Source organism: Rhinolophus sinicus, chromosome 15 (genome assembly GCF_057876585.1).
Source record: "Rhinolophus sinicus isolate RSI-liver-muscle chromosome 15, RSI-T2T, whole genome shotgun sequence".
Lineage (NCBI taxonomy): Eukaryota > Metazoa > Chordata > Mammalia > Chiroptera > Rhinolophidae > Rhinolophus > Rhinolophus sinicus.
In genome coordinates, this window is record NC_142515.1 from 39,652,302 (window position 1) to 39,669,435 (window position 17,134).

Sequence of the window (17,134 nt, forward strand, 5' to 3'; positions counted from 1 at the left end):
TGAAAGGAAGAGTCACACATCTCTCACTTTAAATCAAAAGCTAGAAATGATTAAGCTCAGTGAAGAAGGCATGTCAGTAGCCAAGACAGGCTGAAAGCTAGACTTCTTGTGCCAAAATTAACCAAGTGGTGAATGCAAAGGAAAAGTCCTTGAAGGAAATTAAAAGTGCTACTCCAGTGAACACATGAATGATAAGAAAGTGAAACAACCTCATTGCTGAGATGGAGAAAGTTTTAGGGGTCTGGATAGACAATCAAACCAGCCACAGCATTCCCTTAAGCCAAAGGCTAACCCAGAGCAAGGACCTAACTCTCTTCAGTTCTCTGAAGTCTGACAGAGGTGAGGCAGCTCTAAAGAAAAGTTTGAAGCTAGCAAAGGTTAGTTCATGAGGTTAAGGAAAGATGCCATCTCCATAACATAAAGTGCAGGGTGAAACATCAAGTGCTATTGTAGAAGCTGCAGCAAGTTACCCAGAAGATCTAGCTAACATAATTGATGAAGATGGCTACACAAAACAACAGATTTTCAGTGTAGACAAAACAGCCTTATATTGCAAAAAGATGCCATCTGGGAGTTTCATAGATAGAAAGGAGAAGTCAATGCCTGGCTTCAAAGCTTCAAAGGACAGGCTGATTCTCTTGTTAGGGGCTAATGCAGTTGGTGACTTTCAATTGAAGCCAATGCTCATTTACCATTTGAAAATCCTAGGGCCCTTAAAAATTATGCTAAATCTACTCCGCCTGTGCTCTATAACTGGACCAATCAAGTCTGTATGACAACACATCTGTTTACAACATGGTTTACTGAATATTTGAAGCCCACTATTGAGATCTACTGCTCAGATCAAAAAGATTCCTTTCCAAATATGACTGTTTATTGACAACACGCCTGGTCACAGAGATGCACAACATTAATGTTATCGTTATTCCTGCTAACACAACATCCATTCTGCAGCCCGTGGATCAAGGAGTCATTTTGACTTTCAAGTCTTATTACTTAGGAAGTACATTTTGAGCCAAGACATGGAAACAACCAAAATGTCCTCGATAGATGAATGGATAAAGAAGTTGTGGTATATATACACAATGGAATACTATTCAGTGGTAAGAAAAGATGAAATAGGACCATTTGTGACAACATGGCTGGATCTTGAGAATATAATCCTAAGCGAAATAAATCAGACAGAAAAAGCAGAGAACCATGTGATTTCACTGATATGTGGTATATAAACCAAAAACAACAAAAGAACAAGACAAACAAATGAGAAACAAAGACTCATAGACACAGACAATAGTTTAGTGGTTACCAGAGGGCAAGGGGGGCGGGGGGCGTAGATGAGAGTAAAGGGGATCAAATATATGGTGATGGAAGGAGAACTGACTCTGGGTGGTGAACACACAGTGGGATTTATAGATGATGTAATACAGACTTGTACACCTGAAATCTATGTAACTTTACTAACAATTGTCAGCCCAATAAACTTTAATTAAAAAAAAAAGAAATACATTTTGTAAGACTATAGCTGCCATAGACTGTGATTCCTCTGTTGGACCTGGACAAAGTAAATTGAAAACCCTTTGGAAACAATTCACCATTCTAAATGCCATTAAGAACATCTGTGATTCATGCGAAGAGGTCAAAATATCAACATTAATGGGAGTTTGGATAAAGTTGATTCCAATCCTCATGGATGACTTTGAGGGGTTCAAGACTTCAGTGGAGAGAGTAATTACAGATGTGGTAGAAATAGCAAGAGAACTAGAATTAGAAGAGGAGCCTGAAGATGTGACTGAATTGCTTTTTATGGATGAGCAAAAACAGTGGTTTCTTGAAATGGAATCTACTCCTGTAAAGACGCTGTGAAGATTGTTGAAATAACAACAAAGGATTTAGAATATTACATAATTTAAGCAGCAGGGCTTGAGGGGATTGACTCCCATATTGAAAGAAGTTCTAGTGTGGGTACAATGCCATCAAACAGCATCGCACACTACAGAGAAATCATTTGTGAAAAGAAGAGTCAATTGATGTGGCAAACTTCATTATTGTCTTACTTTAGGAAACCGCCACAGCCACCCCAACCGTCTGCAACCTCCTCCCTGAGCAGTCAGCAGCCATTAACACTGAGGTAAGAACCTCCACCAGCAAAAAGATCACGTCACTAAGAATTCTCAGACGATGCTAGCATTTTTTAGCAATCAAGTATTTTTAAATTAAAGTATATACATTTTTTAGACATAATGTTATTGCACAGTTAATAGATACTGGTACAGTGTAAACATAACTTCTGTATGCACTGGGAAACCAAAAAAAGAAAAACATTGTGTGACTCACTTTACTGCAATATTCGCTTTATTGCAGTGGTCTGGAACCAAACCCACAGAATCTCTGAGGTATGCCTGTATACTTACTGCTTTTCATATGTATTACCTCACTTAGTACTCATAGAAAACATAAAGTGAATTCTTTTATGATTTCTGCTTTACGCCTTAGAAAATTGAGTCTTACAGAAGTTAAGTAATTTGGCTAGGGACTTCTGGCTAGAAAGTGACAGAGATTTGAAGTATAATCTTTCTCATTGCAAGCCAAACTTCTAATCACTACACCAATGTGCTTCCAGTCTTACCAGAACCAAATAGAAGAACCTTAGCCCTTGTTTTGTATGTTCCTCAGAATTGAGAATGCAACTATGGGACAATATATAAGAATTCTAAGGAGTTTATATTCTTTCTCCACTTTTGCTAAAAATCAACGAAAAATGTAAAAGGATATCTGATGTATGATTTTGAGAAATACCCAATTTCCGAAATCTACCACCAAACCAATGCCCTTGACTAAAATTATGACTTGTTATACTTTTAAAAATCTCTGTTCAATGATACAGTTGAACATTAAATGTATTTGTTATAAACCTCATATCTGTTTACAAATATATCTATTTACACACACAAGTATAACGCCAAAAATATGCAACAAGCTTCACAGCCCAAAGGCCTCCTCACAGAACTATGTGTGAGCTTTTTTCTGGGTAGCTGAATAGGCAGAAATCCTCCTGGGAGCTTTAAAGGGCCGAGGATGACATGCAGCTAAATGTTTCATTGAGGCTAACATCTTTGGGATACTGGTGGTGATTTTCTCTAAATGAAAATTCTCAATAAGTCAGCTGTTAGAAACCAGAGGAAGTCAGAAAATCTAGATGCAATAATAAGCAGGGTTTGGAAATGAGGAGCTGGAACCTGGGGCGCTCCTGTTAGAAGAATTAGCGTTACTTTTATTTGTCCGATGGAAAGGTCAAAAACCTCTTAAACTGAGTAAGTATCAATAAAGGAAAGCTTTTGAGATACACCTATTTCTCTGTCTTCATGACTTAATCACTTCCCAAAGGCTCCAGCTCCAAACACCATTACATTGGGGATCAGGATTTCAAACTATGAACTTCAGGGGAATACAACATTCAGTCTATAGCAAACCCTAAGTCTTCTAGCACTCTGGGAAAGCAAGAGAGAATAGCCATAGAGGGTTTAGGCAGAGGACACATCTGTTTCTCTGGTCCAGGCAGTGTTCCGAGGAGAATGAAATCACACGGGGCAGAGGGTGAAGTTGCCACCCATGAAAAGGCATTCCTGAGTACCTCTGGAAGTTGGTAAAGGCTATTCTTATCTATGGGGGCAATATTAAGACCCTAAAGCTCAACTTAGACAACAATTAAAACACGTAAATTGAATAATCTCGGGTCTCTCTCTGTGAATTACTATAAAATCACTTAATATTAATATCTTGATCATTTGCTAATGCAGGATTTCTGGTTCCTTGCAAGATTCCACAAAAAGGTGATGGAAAATGTGTGGATTTAGACAGTGGTGACTATGAATATACTGAAAGTCACAAGTATACACTTTAAAATGATTAAAATGATAAATTTTATATTATGTGACTTTTATCTCAAAAACTAAAAGATTCCCTCAAAGTATTTTCGAAACACCTCAAGCCGTGTTTTACAAATGTTTGCAAAACCAGCCCAAGACTCCTGCTCACTTCTGGCTTCTAGTACATGCCACTGCTTTTTAAATTTTTTAAAATAAATATAATAAAATATTTCAAACCTGTAGAGAAATGCACAGACTATCTATAATTCAAAATCATATTACCTCACAAAATCAACAAATATTAACCTTTTGCTATATTCGGATTATTTTCACTTCAGATTGTTTTCATTAAAAATGAAATGTAACATACAGTTGAAGACTTTTCCCATTTCATTCTTCTCACTCTCCAAAGACAGCAACGCTTCTGAAGCTGTTTCACTTCCTTTCTGTAACACATTTAAAAATATTTACCACTCATATATTTTTTTGTAAATTGTATACAATTATTATTTCAATGCTTAAATTTGATAAATAAATGGTTATATCTTACTACACACATTGTTATTCCATACTACATTTTCAGGATTTTTGTTGAAACATGTATGTGTTTAATTCACGTTAACTGCTGTATATTATTACTGCATCATTTGTATATAATTATTTATCCATCCCCTATTGATGGACACTGTACATTGTTTCCAAATATTTGCTGATACACACAAGATTACACTCATCATCAGTGTTCATGTCACTGTATACAAATTTCTATGAGTTTTTCAAAGATATATATAACAGATATGAAATAAAATTTATGAGATACGATCATTTTCCTCTCCAAAGAGGCTGCTGTTATTTTCTCATTCTTCCCCCACATTTGGTATATTTGTACTTATTTTTGTTTCCCTCATGGATGAGAAATAGCATCTCCTTATTTACATTTCATTAATTATTAGTAAGTTTGATCATTTTTCCTTAAGTTTTTTGGCCATTTGTGTTTCTTACTCTGCAAATTTGTAGTTTATACCTTTTGTTAGTTTTCTACCTGGTGTTTGTCCCTCTTACTAATTTGTGGAAGGTCTTTATGTAGCTTGAGTTCCACTCCTCTAGTGATTATACATCTCCAAGTTTGAGATGTATAATAAAAATTTTTAATGTACATAATCAAGTTTATCAATCTCTTCTTTATGGTTTCAACCTTTGCATCTCGTTTAAGAGGTTTTTTCCCTGCCTTGTCACAAATACACTATTCTACATTTTATTAAAATACTTATTTTTTGCTTTTAACATTTAGGTGTTTGTTCCTCATGGTAATTTTTTGGCAATAGACCTAATGTTTTTTCCCATGTGCATAGAAAATTGTCAGAGCAACTGTTACCAAACAGTGAATTTTTTACCAATTTAATATGTCACTTCTCATATACCAAGTTGTTTCTGCACTCTTTTTCAGTTTCATGTCATCTATTCATTTATTCTGAAGTTAGTTCCATGCTATCTTAAGCACTATAGCTTTATAATAAACAGGTTTTGATATCCGAAAGAGAAAGTCCTCAGTCACGGGTTGGATTTCCAAGGGAAGAAACCCCTGAGATAGATATTAGCAGGCAGGAGGTTTACTAGGGATTCCTCTTGGGATTAACATATATGGAAGAGAGAAGAAAAATGCTGAATTGGGCAGAAGGAGAAGCTGAGCTGTGATGCAGTCCCAGCTCTGGAGCTGGGATAGCCTTTCAGAGTTGTCCCAAAGTGGGACAAAGGGCTGGGCCTTTATTCCCCCAGCATTGATCAGAATATTGCCCTGGACAAGGGGTATGGCCTTGGGCTGGATGGCTCTTTTCAACTGGGGCAATATCCGAAGGCAGTTGACAACTAAGAAGTATCTATCAGCAGCAGCGCTCCCAGCATTTGGGGGCATTAATTCTTTCACTCCTAGAGAGGGATCTGTGTGGCACATCACATCCTCCCATTTTTTTCTTATTCAAAATTACTTCAACTATTCTTGGCTCTTTACTATTGGGGTATGATTAGCATTCAGACTTCATAAATTATTTCCAAGGTGACATTTATTATACTGAGTTTCCCTATTCATTGACCAGTCTATTTATTTAAGTCTTCTTTTATGTCCTTCAATAATATTTTATAATATTTTTCATGATGGTCTTGCACATCATTTATTAGATTTATTTCTAGGTATATCAGAGTTTTTCTTGCTATTTCAATTGTTATTATTTTTATTATTATTACACTTTAAAAATTATTTGAAGTATTAGGTTGGTGCAAAAGTAATTGTGGTTTTTGCAATTGTTTTTAACCTTTTAAACCACAATTACTTTTGCACCAACTTAATAAATACTATATAGGAATTCAACTAATGCTTCTAATTTGATCTCATGCATGGCAATTTTAATGCACCTTTATTATTTCTATTTGTAAAGTCACTTGGAACTTTTCTGCAGAGAAAAATACTATCGGTGCTATTTCTTTTTTCTTAGCTATCACAATAAAGTGCAACACTGAACAGATGCAGTAATAGCTGGCATTCTTATTCTGTTCTTGACTTTAAAGAGAATGCTAAATAACCTTAATGACGTTAGCTTCTCCACACGTCCTAATTTTTTTCATAAAATGATTTTTTAGATCAATATACCCAACATTTTAGAGGTAAGATATTCGTAAGTTAATACTGATGAAGTAGGCACTATTATCTAATTTTACCATTGAGAAAATTGAGGGAGCATTTGAGATCTTGCTCACTCGCAATGCCATCAGTTTGGCTCAGATAAACTCTTATAGAAATAAAAAAAATAAAAAAAATAAAAGAATAAAACAAAAAAACCCCACCACAAATTTAAGGAAGTAACTTGTCCAAGATCACACAGCTAGTAAATAGTAGAGCTGGGATCTGAACACAGATATCTGTCTCCAGAGTACATGCCCTTAGCTGGGACACTGACTGCCTCTCTCTCAAGCTCTTTACCAAGCTCACCCAAATTCCTTGACATTATTTCCTAGTATTTTGTTTCTACTTTAATTTTGTTCCCCAACTTTCCTTTTTACCCAGAGTCCCAGACTAATAATATGATTCCTTGCCATTTTCAGATTCAGGTTTATAGAAAAGGCAACCCTTGTGGCATCTTATCTTTGAGATTTGTGCAAGAATCTTACTTCTAGCTCTCAGCTTGGGACAGGGGCAAGGCTACATTTATGGCCTTTGCCTGGGCACTAAAACCCAACTTCCTGGCCATTCGGATCATATTTAGGATCAGTACCCCACTGGTCAGTGGTCATGGCATTAGCTCATAAGCTTACTATCCTGTTTTCATGTTTCTTCTTCATTTTTAATATCGAATATTTTTCTTTTTTATTATATGGCATTATAATTTTTTGTTATATTTTTACCTAGCATTTCTGTCTTTGGAGCCATGGAAGTGGGAGTGGCCCTCAATGTCATCTCGGTCCCAATGTTGCTGGAATCCCCATCTCTTGTTTTGTCCCTTCTAAGCTCTTAGTATTTCCCTGGTTTCTGCTTCCAGTCGCTTTGTTAACCTGGCTCAGTCTCTCCAAATTTACTTAATGATGCTCAGCTTTACAGGCACTTATGAAGCCAGAGAGAGAAGGTTCTCTCCTTTGTGTGACACTTAGGTGCTGGTAGAGGGACAAAGCAGTTACCTAGGACTAAAGATGGCCCTTTCCGTGTACTCCCCATTGGAGTAGGTTTCAGCCATTACTCTACTCCAGACCACTGCTCCTCTCCTACCAGATTTTTCTTCTCTAATGATGAATTGGATTTCAGTGGCGCTGTCGTCTCTTCCAGCCATGTTTCTGCTGGCACCAACCCTCCACCTCCAGAAGACTCAATAGATGCAAATAGATATTTGAACAGGGACAAGGGTGGGGTGGAGACAGTTGTCACCTCACTTTGCCCTGTGGACTTGCTCAATCTCATCTCTGGCCCACCAAGACCCACTGTTATGCACGAAAAACAAAACAAACATGTGATGTGAATTATGTTTTAAAAGAATAAATTAAAACTTTTGTTTCAAATGTAGCTGTTTTCTTTGCATTAGTGACATTTCCCATCAGTTCTTCCTTCATGAAAGAGAAGTAGGATGACTACAGAAATCCTGATTCTAGGTCCCACCTCTAAAAGGCTTTACATTAGCATTTCAAGACCGAATGTTAAGTCTAACTAAGGTGTGAATATCCACAACTGAGGAGCTCATCTCGACGGGGACCAGTTCTACTGACTTAATAAAGACAAACTTCTTCAACAGTTGGTTTGTTTGTTTATAATTTGCATTCATTAAAATTCACCTATTTTTGAGCAGTATACAGTTCTGAGTTATAACACAGGCTGAGGGTCATGTTACCATGATCACAATCAGAACAGACCATTCCATCACTCCCCAAATTCCCTTTGTTGCCTTTTGTAGTCACACCATTCCCTCCCTGATCTATAACCTCCAGCAGCCACTGTTATGTTTCTGTTACTATAGTTTTGCCTTTTCCAGAATATTATATACAGCAATCATATAGTATGTGATTTCTTGAGACTAGCTTGTTTCACTTAGCAGAATGCATCTGAAATTCATCCACATTGTTGTATGTATCAATAGTTTGTTCCTGTTTAATGTTGAGTAATATTCCATTGTATGAATTCACTATAGTTTGTTTAGCCATTCACCTGTTGAAGGAAGTTTGGGTTTCTCTGCATGTGTGAATGTAAGTGTTCATTTATCTGGGGTAAATACGTAGGACTGGGAATGCTGGGTCATATAGTAAGTCCATGTTTAACTTCATAAGAAAGTGGTAAACCATGTATTAGAGTGGCTATGCCACAAACAACGTATGAAAGTTCCTGGGGTTCCACATTCTTGCCAGGACTTGTTAGTGCTAATTTTTGTGGGGTTTTTTGCTTTATTTTTGATATTTAGACATTTTATAATAGGTATATGGTAGTACAGATAGCAAACAAACACACAAAAAGATGCTGAACATCGTTAATCATTAAGAAAGCATAAATCAAGCTCTTTTATAACTCTTATGAAAAGGATAGTAGGCTTTATACTAAAGAGACAAGAAATATTTCTTCCTGGGAGGTAAATCGTGTAACAGTGTACGAATCTCACTTAGATATAGCCTATGGATGGGGGAAGAAAAGGAAAATAAAGAGTCTGGAAGAGTATGTCCTGAAAGTCACTTGCTGGCTATCTCTAATCTGTTGTGAGAAATCAGTTGTAGAATTGATTTTCCAATAATGGACTTTTGACAGTTGTTTAAAAAAAAAAAAGGTATTACACCTGCAGTTGAAAAGTGCGATTTTTCTGTGCTGTCTGAAAACTCAATGATCTCTTCACTACAAAAACAATGTGTTACATACAGATAGAGGGAAACTGAATTACTGGGCAGCTTTCCCACCAGTGGGTTCCATAAAATTGAAACCCTTCAGTGGTTTGTATAAGTGCCAGAAACCTGAGGTGAAATTATAGCCATAGACTTAAAATTCTGCCAGGCCTTGCCCCCTACAAGTTATCCTCCCCAAGAGCCTCTGTTCCCTTGGCATTCAGCAGTTTCCCCTCAGCACTTTGGAATTGTGCACCTTTCCCTCCAACTTACTTCTTCCTGAGACTTGAAGGACACCCAAGTCCAGGCCTCCTGATCTCTGACCTTCTTTTGTGTCTCATCCTGCCTCCAACTCTCCCTAAACATCAACCCGAGGCTTCTAGCCAGGGACTCTTCTCACTCTTTCAGCAAGGCAGACTTCCCAGGGTGGAATGGGGCTATTTTTCTCTGTGGTGCTGCTGAAGGCTCCCACACAGCTCCTCCAGTTTTGCCTTCCTACAATCATGATTTTTTCTCCATGTTTGGTCAGCCCTAAAGACAGCTTTCTCTACTTTGAGCTTTGGCAGTACTGTTAGCTCAACTCCACAACTCACATTCGAGTCTTACATGACTTACTTTTCTTTTCCTTCAGATTGCAGTGAGTTTTCAATTAGTTTCTTCCTAACCTATTTCATCCCTTCTTATGAGCTTTTTTGGACCACCTCTGTGCCGATACACAGTTGATTATTTATTTAAAGTCATTTAAGTCTGATCTAAATTGAGGGCCGCACTGTTCAATGAATGATTAACGCATTAAGAATGCTTATATTTTCCATTTGTTTCATTATAGAACCATTTCTATGGCATACTGCATCAGGAAGTTATTTTGGAGTCAATTATTTTGATCTATTCATTCTGGAAATAAGAGATAATATTCTTTGAGAGAAAGTATGGCCTGAGAGAATTTATGACAAGAGTTTAGCACTTCAGGCACAGACAGATTCTAATCCTTATTCTGTTGTTGACTCATGATAGGACCTCGAAAAAGCCATTTAGAAGTATGCTTGCCTGTTAAGTGAGGATAAACTGTGTCACAGGTTTCAGATGAGGAATAAATTGCTAAATCACTTTCCTAACACACCGTGTTCTGCAGCTCATCCATCGTCAGGGACCTGAGCCAAGAACTAGGGCAATGTCTCTCTGGATATCATTACATATCCCTCATGGGTGAGTTAATTCTTTTAGGTGATAGAACTCACACATGGAACCTAGAAAAAAATGGTGTGTTTTTGTTGTTGTTGTTTTAAGTCACAGATGAGTCAATTCTTTCCAGGCAATGGAACTTAAACATAGAAACTTTTTAGAAAAATCAATAAAAGTCTTATCTAAAATGTGTTAGCCTTAACTTCAGTTTAACATAATTTATGATGTTGCAAAATTCAGTTAATCTAGCCAGGAGCCCAGAAGGCCAAAAAGAACTTAAGGATATTTCTCCTTGTCCCACTGAGTATCACTGTAATGAATGAACCAATGATTTAATACCTATCTTGCTAATAGACTATAAACTCCATCAGAGCAGAGTTGTTGTCCTGTTGCGTTCAATATATGTATGTTAAATGAATAAATAGGTGACTAGATCATTTTTAATTAAATATCCAAAATATGGTTTAAAAGTGAAACTGACGTCAGGATTTTGTTATGTCAGGTTTTCCGAGATTCTCATGAGTTGAACATTTAGTTCCACTTGTCAAGTGTTGTTGGCACAGTGGACGATACCATTTGCTGCGTGTACGCAGGCATAGACTTTTAGATGAGGTTGATCTAATTTTTAGTAATTCTTTCTCATTTATCGTGTGTGTGTTTAAGCTTCCTGGTGGAATTTATTTAATGGCCCACAAATGTTGGACCATAGGTATAAAAACATAAAAGACTTACATGAGAAAATTAGATTGGAGGTGTAAATTGGGTTGTGCACAGAATTTAATCATTTAATGAAGTATACCTACTTCCATCAACTTGACCTCTACTCAGTTCTGTATGTAGAAGCATCTAACTTATCCTAATGTGTACTTGAGTATACACAATTACTACAGTCTCTGCCTACCTCTGGAGTTTTGTTGTTTTGTGCCACTGGAACTACAAAGGATGTGAGCTGTCGCTGTTCAGCTCCCTCTGGACACAGCTGTGGCTCTGCTGGAGGAGCATCATTGAGCCCAAAGATCAGAGCTACGCTTATTTATACCTATTGCTATAGTGGTCACTGACTTGGCAGCTTAGGGAATAACCTCCTCCATTGTAATCTGCAATGGCAATCCCATATCAAAGCAGAATCCTCACTTTGTTGTATACTGATCTCTGAGAAACTCTCTCCCTTTCCTCAAATGTATTTAGCAGCTGGCTGGTTTTCCTTCTGCCAGCCATCATCCCATTCATCTTCAGATAAGTTTTAGTAATTCTTCCAACTCTCTAGTCTAAACCATCTAAATTGTAATCCCCAATTTAGAGATCAAAAGTACCCACGACTGCTTCAGATTCTGAATCTCAAACTCTCACACATGAGGAGGTGTCACTCATGTGGAGATGGAAAGAACGAGTAAAATCAGAGAGGCAAAAGGAAGAATGATTAAGGGAGAGGAACGCAAATGTCTAAAGGACAAACAATGAGTGAAAGAGAGTCTGGCTCTTTTAAGAAGCTGAAAACATTCAACATGGCCAGGTAAACATGAGGATATAGAATCAAGAGTTTAAAGAAGCAGACAGTGCAGGGAACTGAGAACCTTGGAAGCCACTAAGGAGTCTGGACTTTATCTGAAAGCTATTGAAGGATTTCCAGCAGGGTTGTAACAAGATGAAATGTGTGCTTTGGGGAACATCTATCTAGATCACCTGTAGAGATTTGAGAGGGGCAAATTATGTAGTCAAAGGACCTGTAGGAGGACGTTGCAGAAAGCTGGGAACGAGACGATGTTGGCTTGAACATGGGTACTGCAGTGGGAATGGAGAGAAACGGGTGCATCAGGGAGGATTTCGAGAGAACTGGCAAGCTTTGCTGATAAACATAATCGAAGGGTGAAAGGAGAGGGACTTGCTAAGATCGATTCCCAGATATGTAGTTTAGACAACTGGATGGTGGAAGAAGGTGGTTCATTTAATTTTATTTTAGAGAAGTTTGAGGCACTTGTCAGAAATCCAACTAGAAATACTCAAATCACTATATCTGGGTATTATAAAGGAGAGATTTGGGTTAGATATGTAGATAGGGAATTCGTGTGCACATGGAGGATGCCTGAAACCAAGGGAGTAGATGAGATTACTAATAGTAGAAAAGAGACAGAGACAGAGACAGAGAGGGGAAGGAGGAGGAGGAGGAGGAAGAAGAGGAGAAAGAGGAGAAGAAGAGGAGGAAGAGGAGGAGGAAGAAGAGTAGGAGGAAGAGGAGGAGGAAGATGAGGAGGAGGAGGAATAAGAGAAAGAGAAAGAGGAGAAAGAGGAGGAGGAGGAGGAGGAGGAGGATGGGGAGGCGCGTTTGTGCTGCTACTACATTAGGGTGTACAATCCAATGGAAATAGAAGGTGAAATAGGGAAATGAGTCAAGGGAGAGAGTAGGACTAACAGGAGTTTGCTTTACCCTGCTGGCTGCTGCCTGATATCAAATTTTCAAGAGATCTGAGCTCAGCACGGTATGGGGGAGGGGCCAGAAGGGGAAAAGAATATATGAGCCCCAAATCATGGTTCCCATCTCCCATTGGTCAAAGGTTTGCCCAGTGATGTTAACTTTCACACATCCCCTCCACTTCTGGGTTGTTCTTTGCATATGTGGCCAGTAGGATCTTTGGGGTATCTTATGAGTCATTGGCTGTCAGAAAGCCCCAAATTGGGAGGCAAGTGGCACACAGTGACCATGAGGCCAAGCGCTGCAGGTGGGACCCATGTGAAGCCAGTGGGGCAGCAGCTGGTGAAGCCCACCCAGAATCGGTAGCTATGGCAGTGTCAGGGCTAAAACAAGTGGGCAAGGACTTCAGAGACAGGGGAAGCCAAGAAGGCTTAAGACGGTTCATTAAAAGTGTCTGTACACTCTAGGATAGGATGTAGCAAACACTAACACTTAGGGATGCGCAGAGGAAAAGAAGTGGTAAAGGAGACTGAAAAGGCTGAAATGAACTGCTGGAAAGGTGGGGGTGGGGGAGGGGCTGAAAGTGACGAGTGGCAAGCAAATAGATACGTGTGCTGCATTCCAGCAAATAAGTTCTCCACTCTGCACTGTTGTAAATAATGTTCCCTCTTCTTAAAGTGTCGTACCCCTCAATCTCATTGTTGCCAAGTCTAACCTTGTAATTTTACCATTTGTTTGGTAATGAATTACTTCTGCACTCAAAAATTATTTTCTTACCTTTCCCCATCCAAACGAGAGGTCGTTTCCTGTCCTCAGCCCACTTATTGCCCTTATGACACGTTTCCTTTTGGGCTGTTGCTACCTATATATTTGCTGCAAACTCCTGGTTTTCTCCTCCCGTACTTTGCCAGTCATAGAAGACTTAGGGATCCTTGTTGGTTGGAAGTTATCTAAAGGACGAAATTGTTGGTGAAAACCTGCACTCAGAGGTGAATGTGGTTAATGTTTCAAAGGACTAAATTTCATAATGAAAATTGCTCAAAGCCCAGACTCCAAGTGGGTGTTGTCTGAGCCAGAAAGTGAAAATGAATTGGGCTTTCTCCCTTCATCTTCTTCTACCTCATTTTTTGTCTGTCTCCTTTTGCCGCCGTCTCTTCTCTACTCTTTCCCCACATATGTATGCATTCCCCATCATTTTCTTTCTTCATTCTCCATGACTACTCTCATTTTCTCTTTACTTCCTTTTCAACCCATCTGTCCTTTCTCCTTCCCCTTTACCCTGCCCATTTTTTAAGTTTATTAAACACCTATTATGTATAAGGCACTTAAGAGAAACCAAATTACTGACCTCAAGGAAAACAATCTAATTAGGTAAATGAAACACACAATCCTCAGTCTGGAACATGCCTCCCTATTCCTGTTCCTGCTTTCCCCTCTCCCTCCCGTTGCCACCCTATTCTTGCCTGCAATACCTAACAACAGAAACTCATTGTGAACCAGTCACTGAAGTGCACTAGAGCTTTAGGTTTGTGACTCTGGCCTTCAACCTTAGTGTAAGGCCAGCTCTACCACTTGCCAGCAGAGTAACCGGGGACCAAGTAAGCCTGTTTCCTCATCAGAAAAGTGAGAATAATAATACTATTTCTTTCTTAGGACTATTGGTAGATTTAGAGATAATGTATGTAAAGCATATAACAGAGTATCTGGTAAGAGGTACTGCTCAATAAACAGAACTATGGTAATGACAATTATAATACATTGAGTATTATTGAGTTACATTCTTCATTTTATGTTTAAAAACTAGCTTTGAGATGAACCCCTTTTAGCTATTAAACACACAACTAAACAAAGTTACTTATGTGTCACATGGCTTTTGATGGGGTAGGGGTAGGCAGGGGAGTTATCTCACTCTATGGGAACCAGCATAGTAGCAGTTTGCCTGAATATGGATGGTGAGGGGCAACAGCCCACCCTTTATCCTCCTAACCTCACCCTTCCCCTTCCAATGACTAGGTAAGATGTGACTTCTCAAATGAAAAGGGATAGAGTTTCCTTTATGTTTAAATTTAGTTCCATGCTATAAAGTTCTAACTCTATCCAGGGACATAGGCTGCTTTCTGTAAAGAAGCGCCCATGAAAGGGTCAGGCTGATGTTCTTCCAGAGCTGTGTTTTTGGTATGCTGTTGGCACTGGCAGTCCCTATGGTTACACACTCTGTTAGCCAGAGCACTTCCCGCAGCAAGCAGAGGAGTAGAGACCAGAATGGAGGAGGCAGCAGGCAAATGCCCACCAAGCAATCTTGTCAGGGGAAAGTAACGGGGTAGGAATGATAGATGAAAGAATGGCTTGTGAAACAGACAAGCAAAGGCAGAGGAATAATAACTGGGTTGAAAAGAACTCTGGATATAAAGGGAAAAAAGAAAGAATTTACCACAAAAGAATACGGGTATAAAAATATAATAAGTATTAAAACAAAGATCACAATAAACTTTAAGTTCCTGTATCATTACATAGAGTAGAAAGGATATTTATTTTGTGAATTTAAGGTAATTAGAGTTATTTTATACCTCCAAATAGCTTTTGCATTAAAATTTGGAAGTCAAACTTTTTAATGATGTTAAATCCCCCACACTCCCAGCTCCAGAGAAATGGTTCTTCACCTTGATTTTTGAAATCAAGAGACAGATACTTTTATAAGTTTGATGAGAGTTGTAGACCCGCCTGCCTAGGAAAAAATACACCTACAAACAAAATACTACAAGCATAATTTTATTAATTCATGGATGTGCTTGAAGCTTATGCATGGACTCCAGCATTCTCTGATAAAAAGACTGGAATAAAATTTTTTACCCCCATCTGAGTGATGCCTTAGCTAAGAGAAAGCATTATTTTCAGAAAAAGAATCATGATATTCTCAAATGGTAATCACTAGAAAGGACAGAAAGTTATTATTTAGTCCCATACCTTAAGCAAAATATTAAAACTTTTACCATTTATGTTACAATACAAATTAAATACAACATTAACAAACCTGTCAGATTGACTTGACAACTTCTGCTTATGGATTTTCTCTAACAACCCGAATTATGAAAAGGAAAATGAAAATTGTACATTTCAGATAATTTACTTTATATAGACAGCTTGTCTGGTCAGAGGCAAGGGGTCTTCAGAAAAAAAGAGGCAAGGCAGAGAGAAAGGGGGCCAGAGAGGGACTGTGAATTGGAGAGAGATTTACGAAACCTACTGTGTATGGGGAACAAATAATGAACACAAGAAGATAAGAGAATTAAAATCAGGAATTGGCCAAAACATACAACTGACTTGATGTAAAAGCTCTGTAGAGCATACATCGTTGTAAGACTCACGGCACTGTCGTAAGACTCAAAAGTGAAATTTAAAGAACCATGAATTGCTAGATTAAATGCAGAATCCTAGGTTGGATCCTAGAATAGAAATAGATCATCAGTAGAAAAGCTGGGGAAATTTGAATAAAGTCTATCATTTAGTGGATAGTATTGTAGCAATGGTAAAATCTTAATTTTCATAATTATTATGTTTACGTAAGATGTCGAGGTTGGGTGAAGTTGAGTACTATCTTTGTGACACTTCGGTAAACCCAAAATTATTCCAAAATAAAAAGGTTAAAAAAATTTTAAGACTTCTGAATAAACTAAAATAGATCTTGAAAATATCATCAAATCATCAAATGTGATTTCAGAAAACTAAGTGCTGATCCATCCTACTCTGAAGGAAAGATTCTACCAGTAAATCTACCTTCCCACTTCAACTCCTTTATTATCATAGTCTTACTTTACTTTTAATTTGGTCTCGCTGACCAGGCTTCTTTCCATTCATGAGGAAAGGAAAATGCCTGGTTGACTACACTTTAGCCTTTCACATTCTTGAATTAGCTCCTCTATTTCCTGGAGCAAACGGATTCCTCTTTAGCCTTTCTCACAGACAAAGGTAACCCAGCAATGAATCATTTCCGTACTATTCAAACTCGCCTGAAAATTTCAGTTCCTTCTAAGATCCTATCTACGCACACTCGTTTTAATTAAGTGGGAAAATAATATGTAATGTGTACTATTAAATGGATACCTTGGTGTGTGAGCAGTAGGAGAAAAAAATACTGATTTTCCAATGTTTAAGCAATTATATTGTCTGGCTTAATAGAAACAGATCCCCTGAACATTTTTATGTAATCAAATATAAAAACTGTTTAGTGAGTGCCTTGTATAAGCCATGTGCTGTGCTAAATGAAAAACAAAGCTAAGATGAAATTCCTGATTTCAAGGAGATTCCATTTGAGGAAGGACATGAACAGGGGAAAAGG

The 17,134-nt window shown here is 38.1% G+C and overlaps 2 protein-coding genes across 3 annotated transcripts in view; one reads left to right on the forward strand and one right to left on the reverse strand.

Annotated features, from left to right (window-relative positions):
• Positions 1-17,134, reverse strand: part of LOC109447443 (uncharacterized) — a 174,912-nt gene that overhangs the window by 119,672 nt on the left and 38,106 nt on the right. The window contains exon 4 of the mRNA XM_088792650.1: positions 4,237-4,312. Coding sequence (XP_088648776.1) covers positions 4,237-4,312 — 76 coding nt within the window. The remainder of the gene's footprint in view (positions 1-4,236; positions 4,313-17,134) is intronic.
• Positions 1-17,134, forward strand: part of PHYHIPL (phytanoyl-CoA 2-hydroxylase interacting protein like) — a 128,093-nt gene that overhangs the window by 24,529 nt on the left and 86,430 nt on the right. The window lies entirely within an intron of this gene.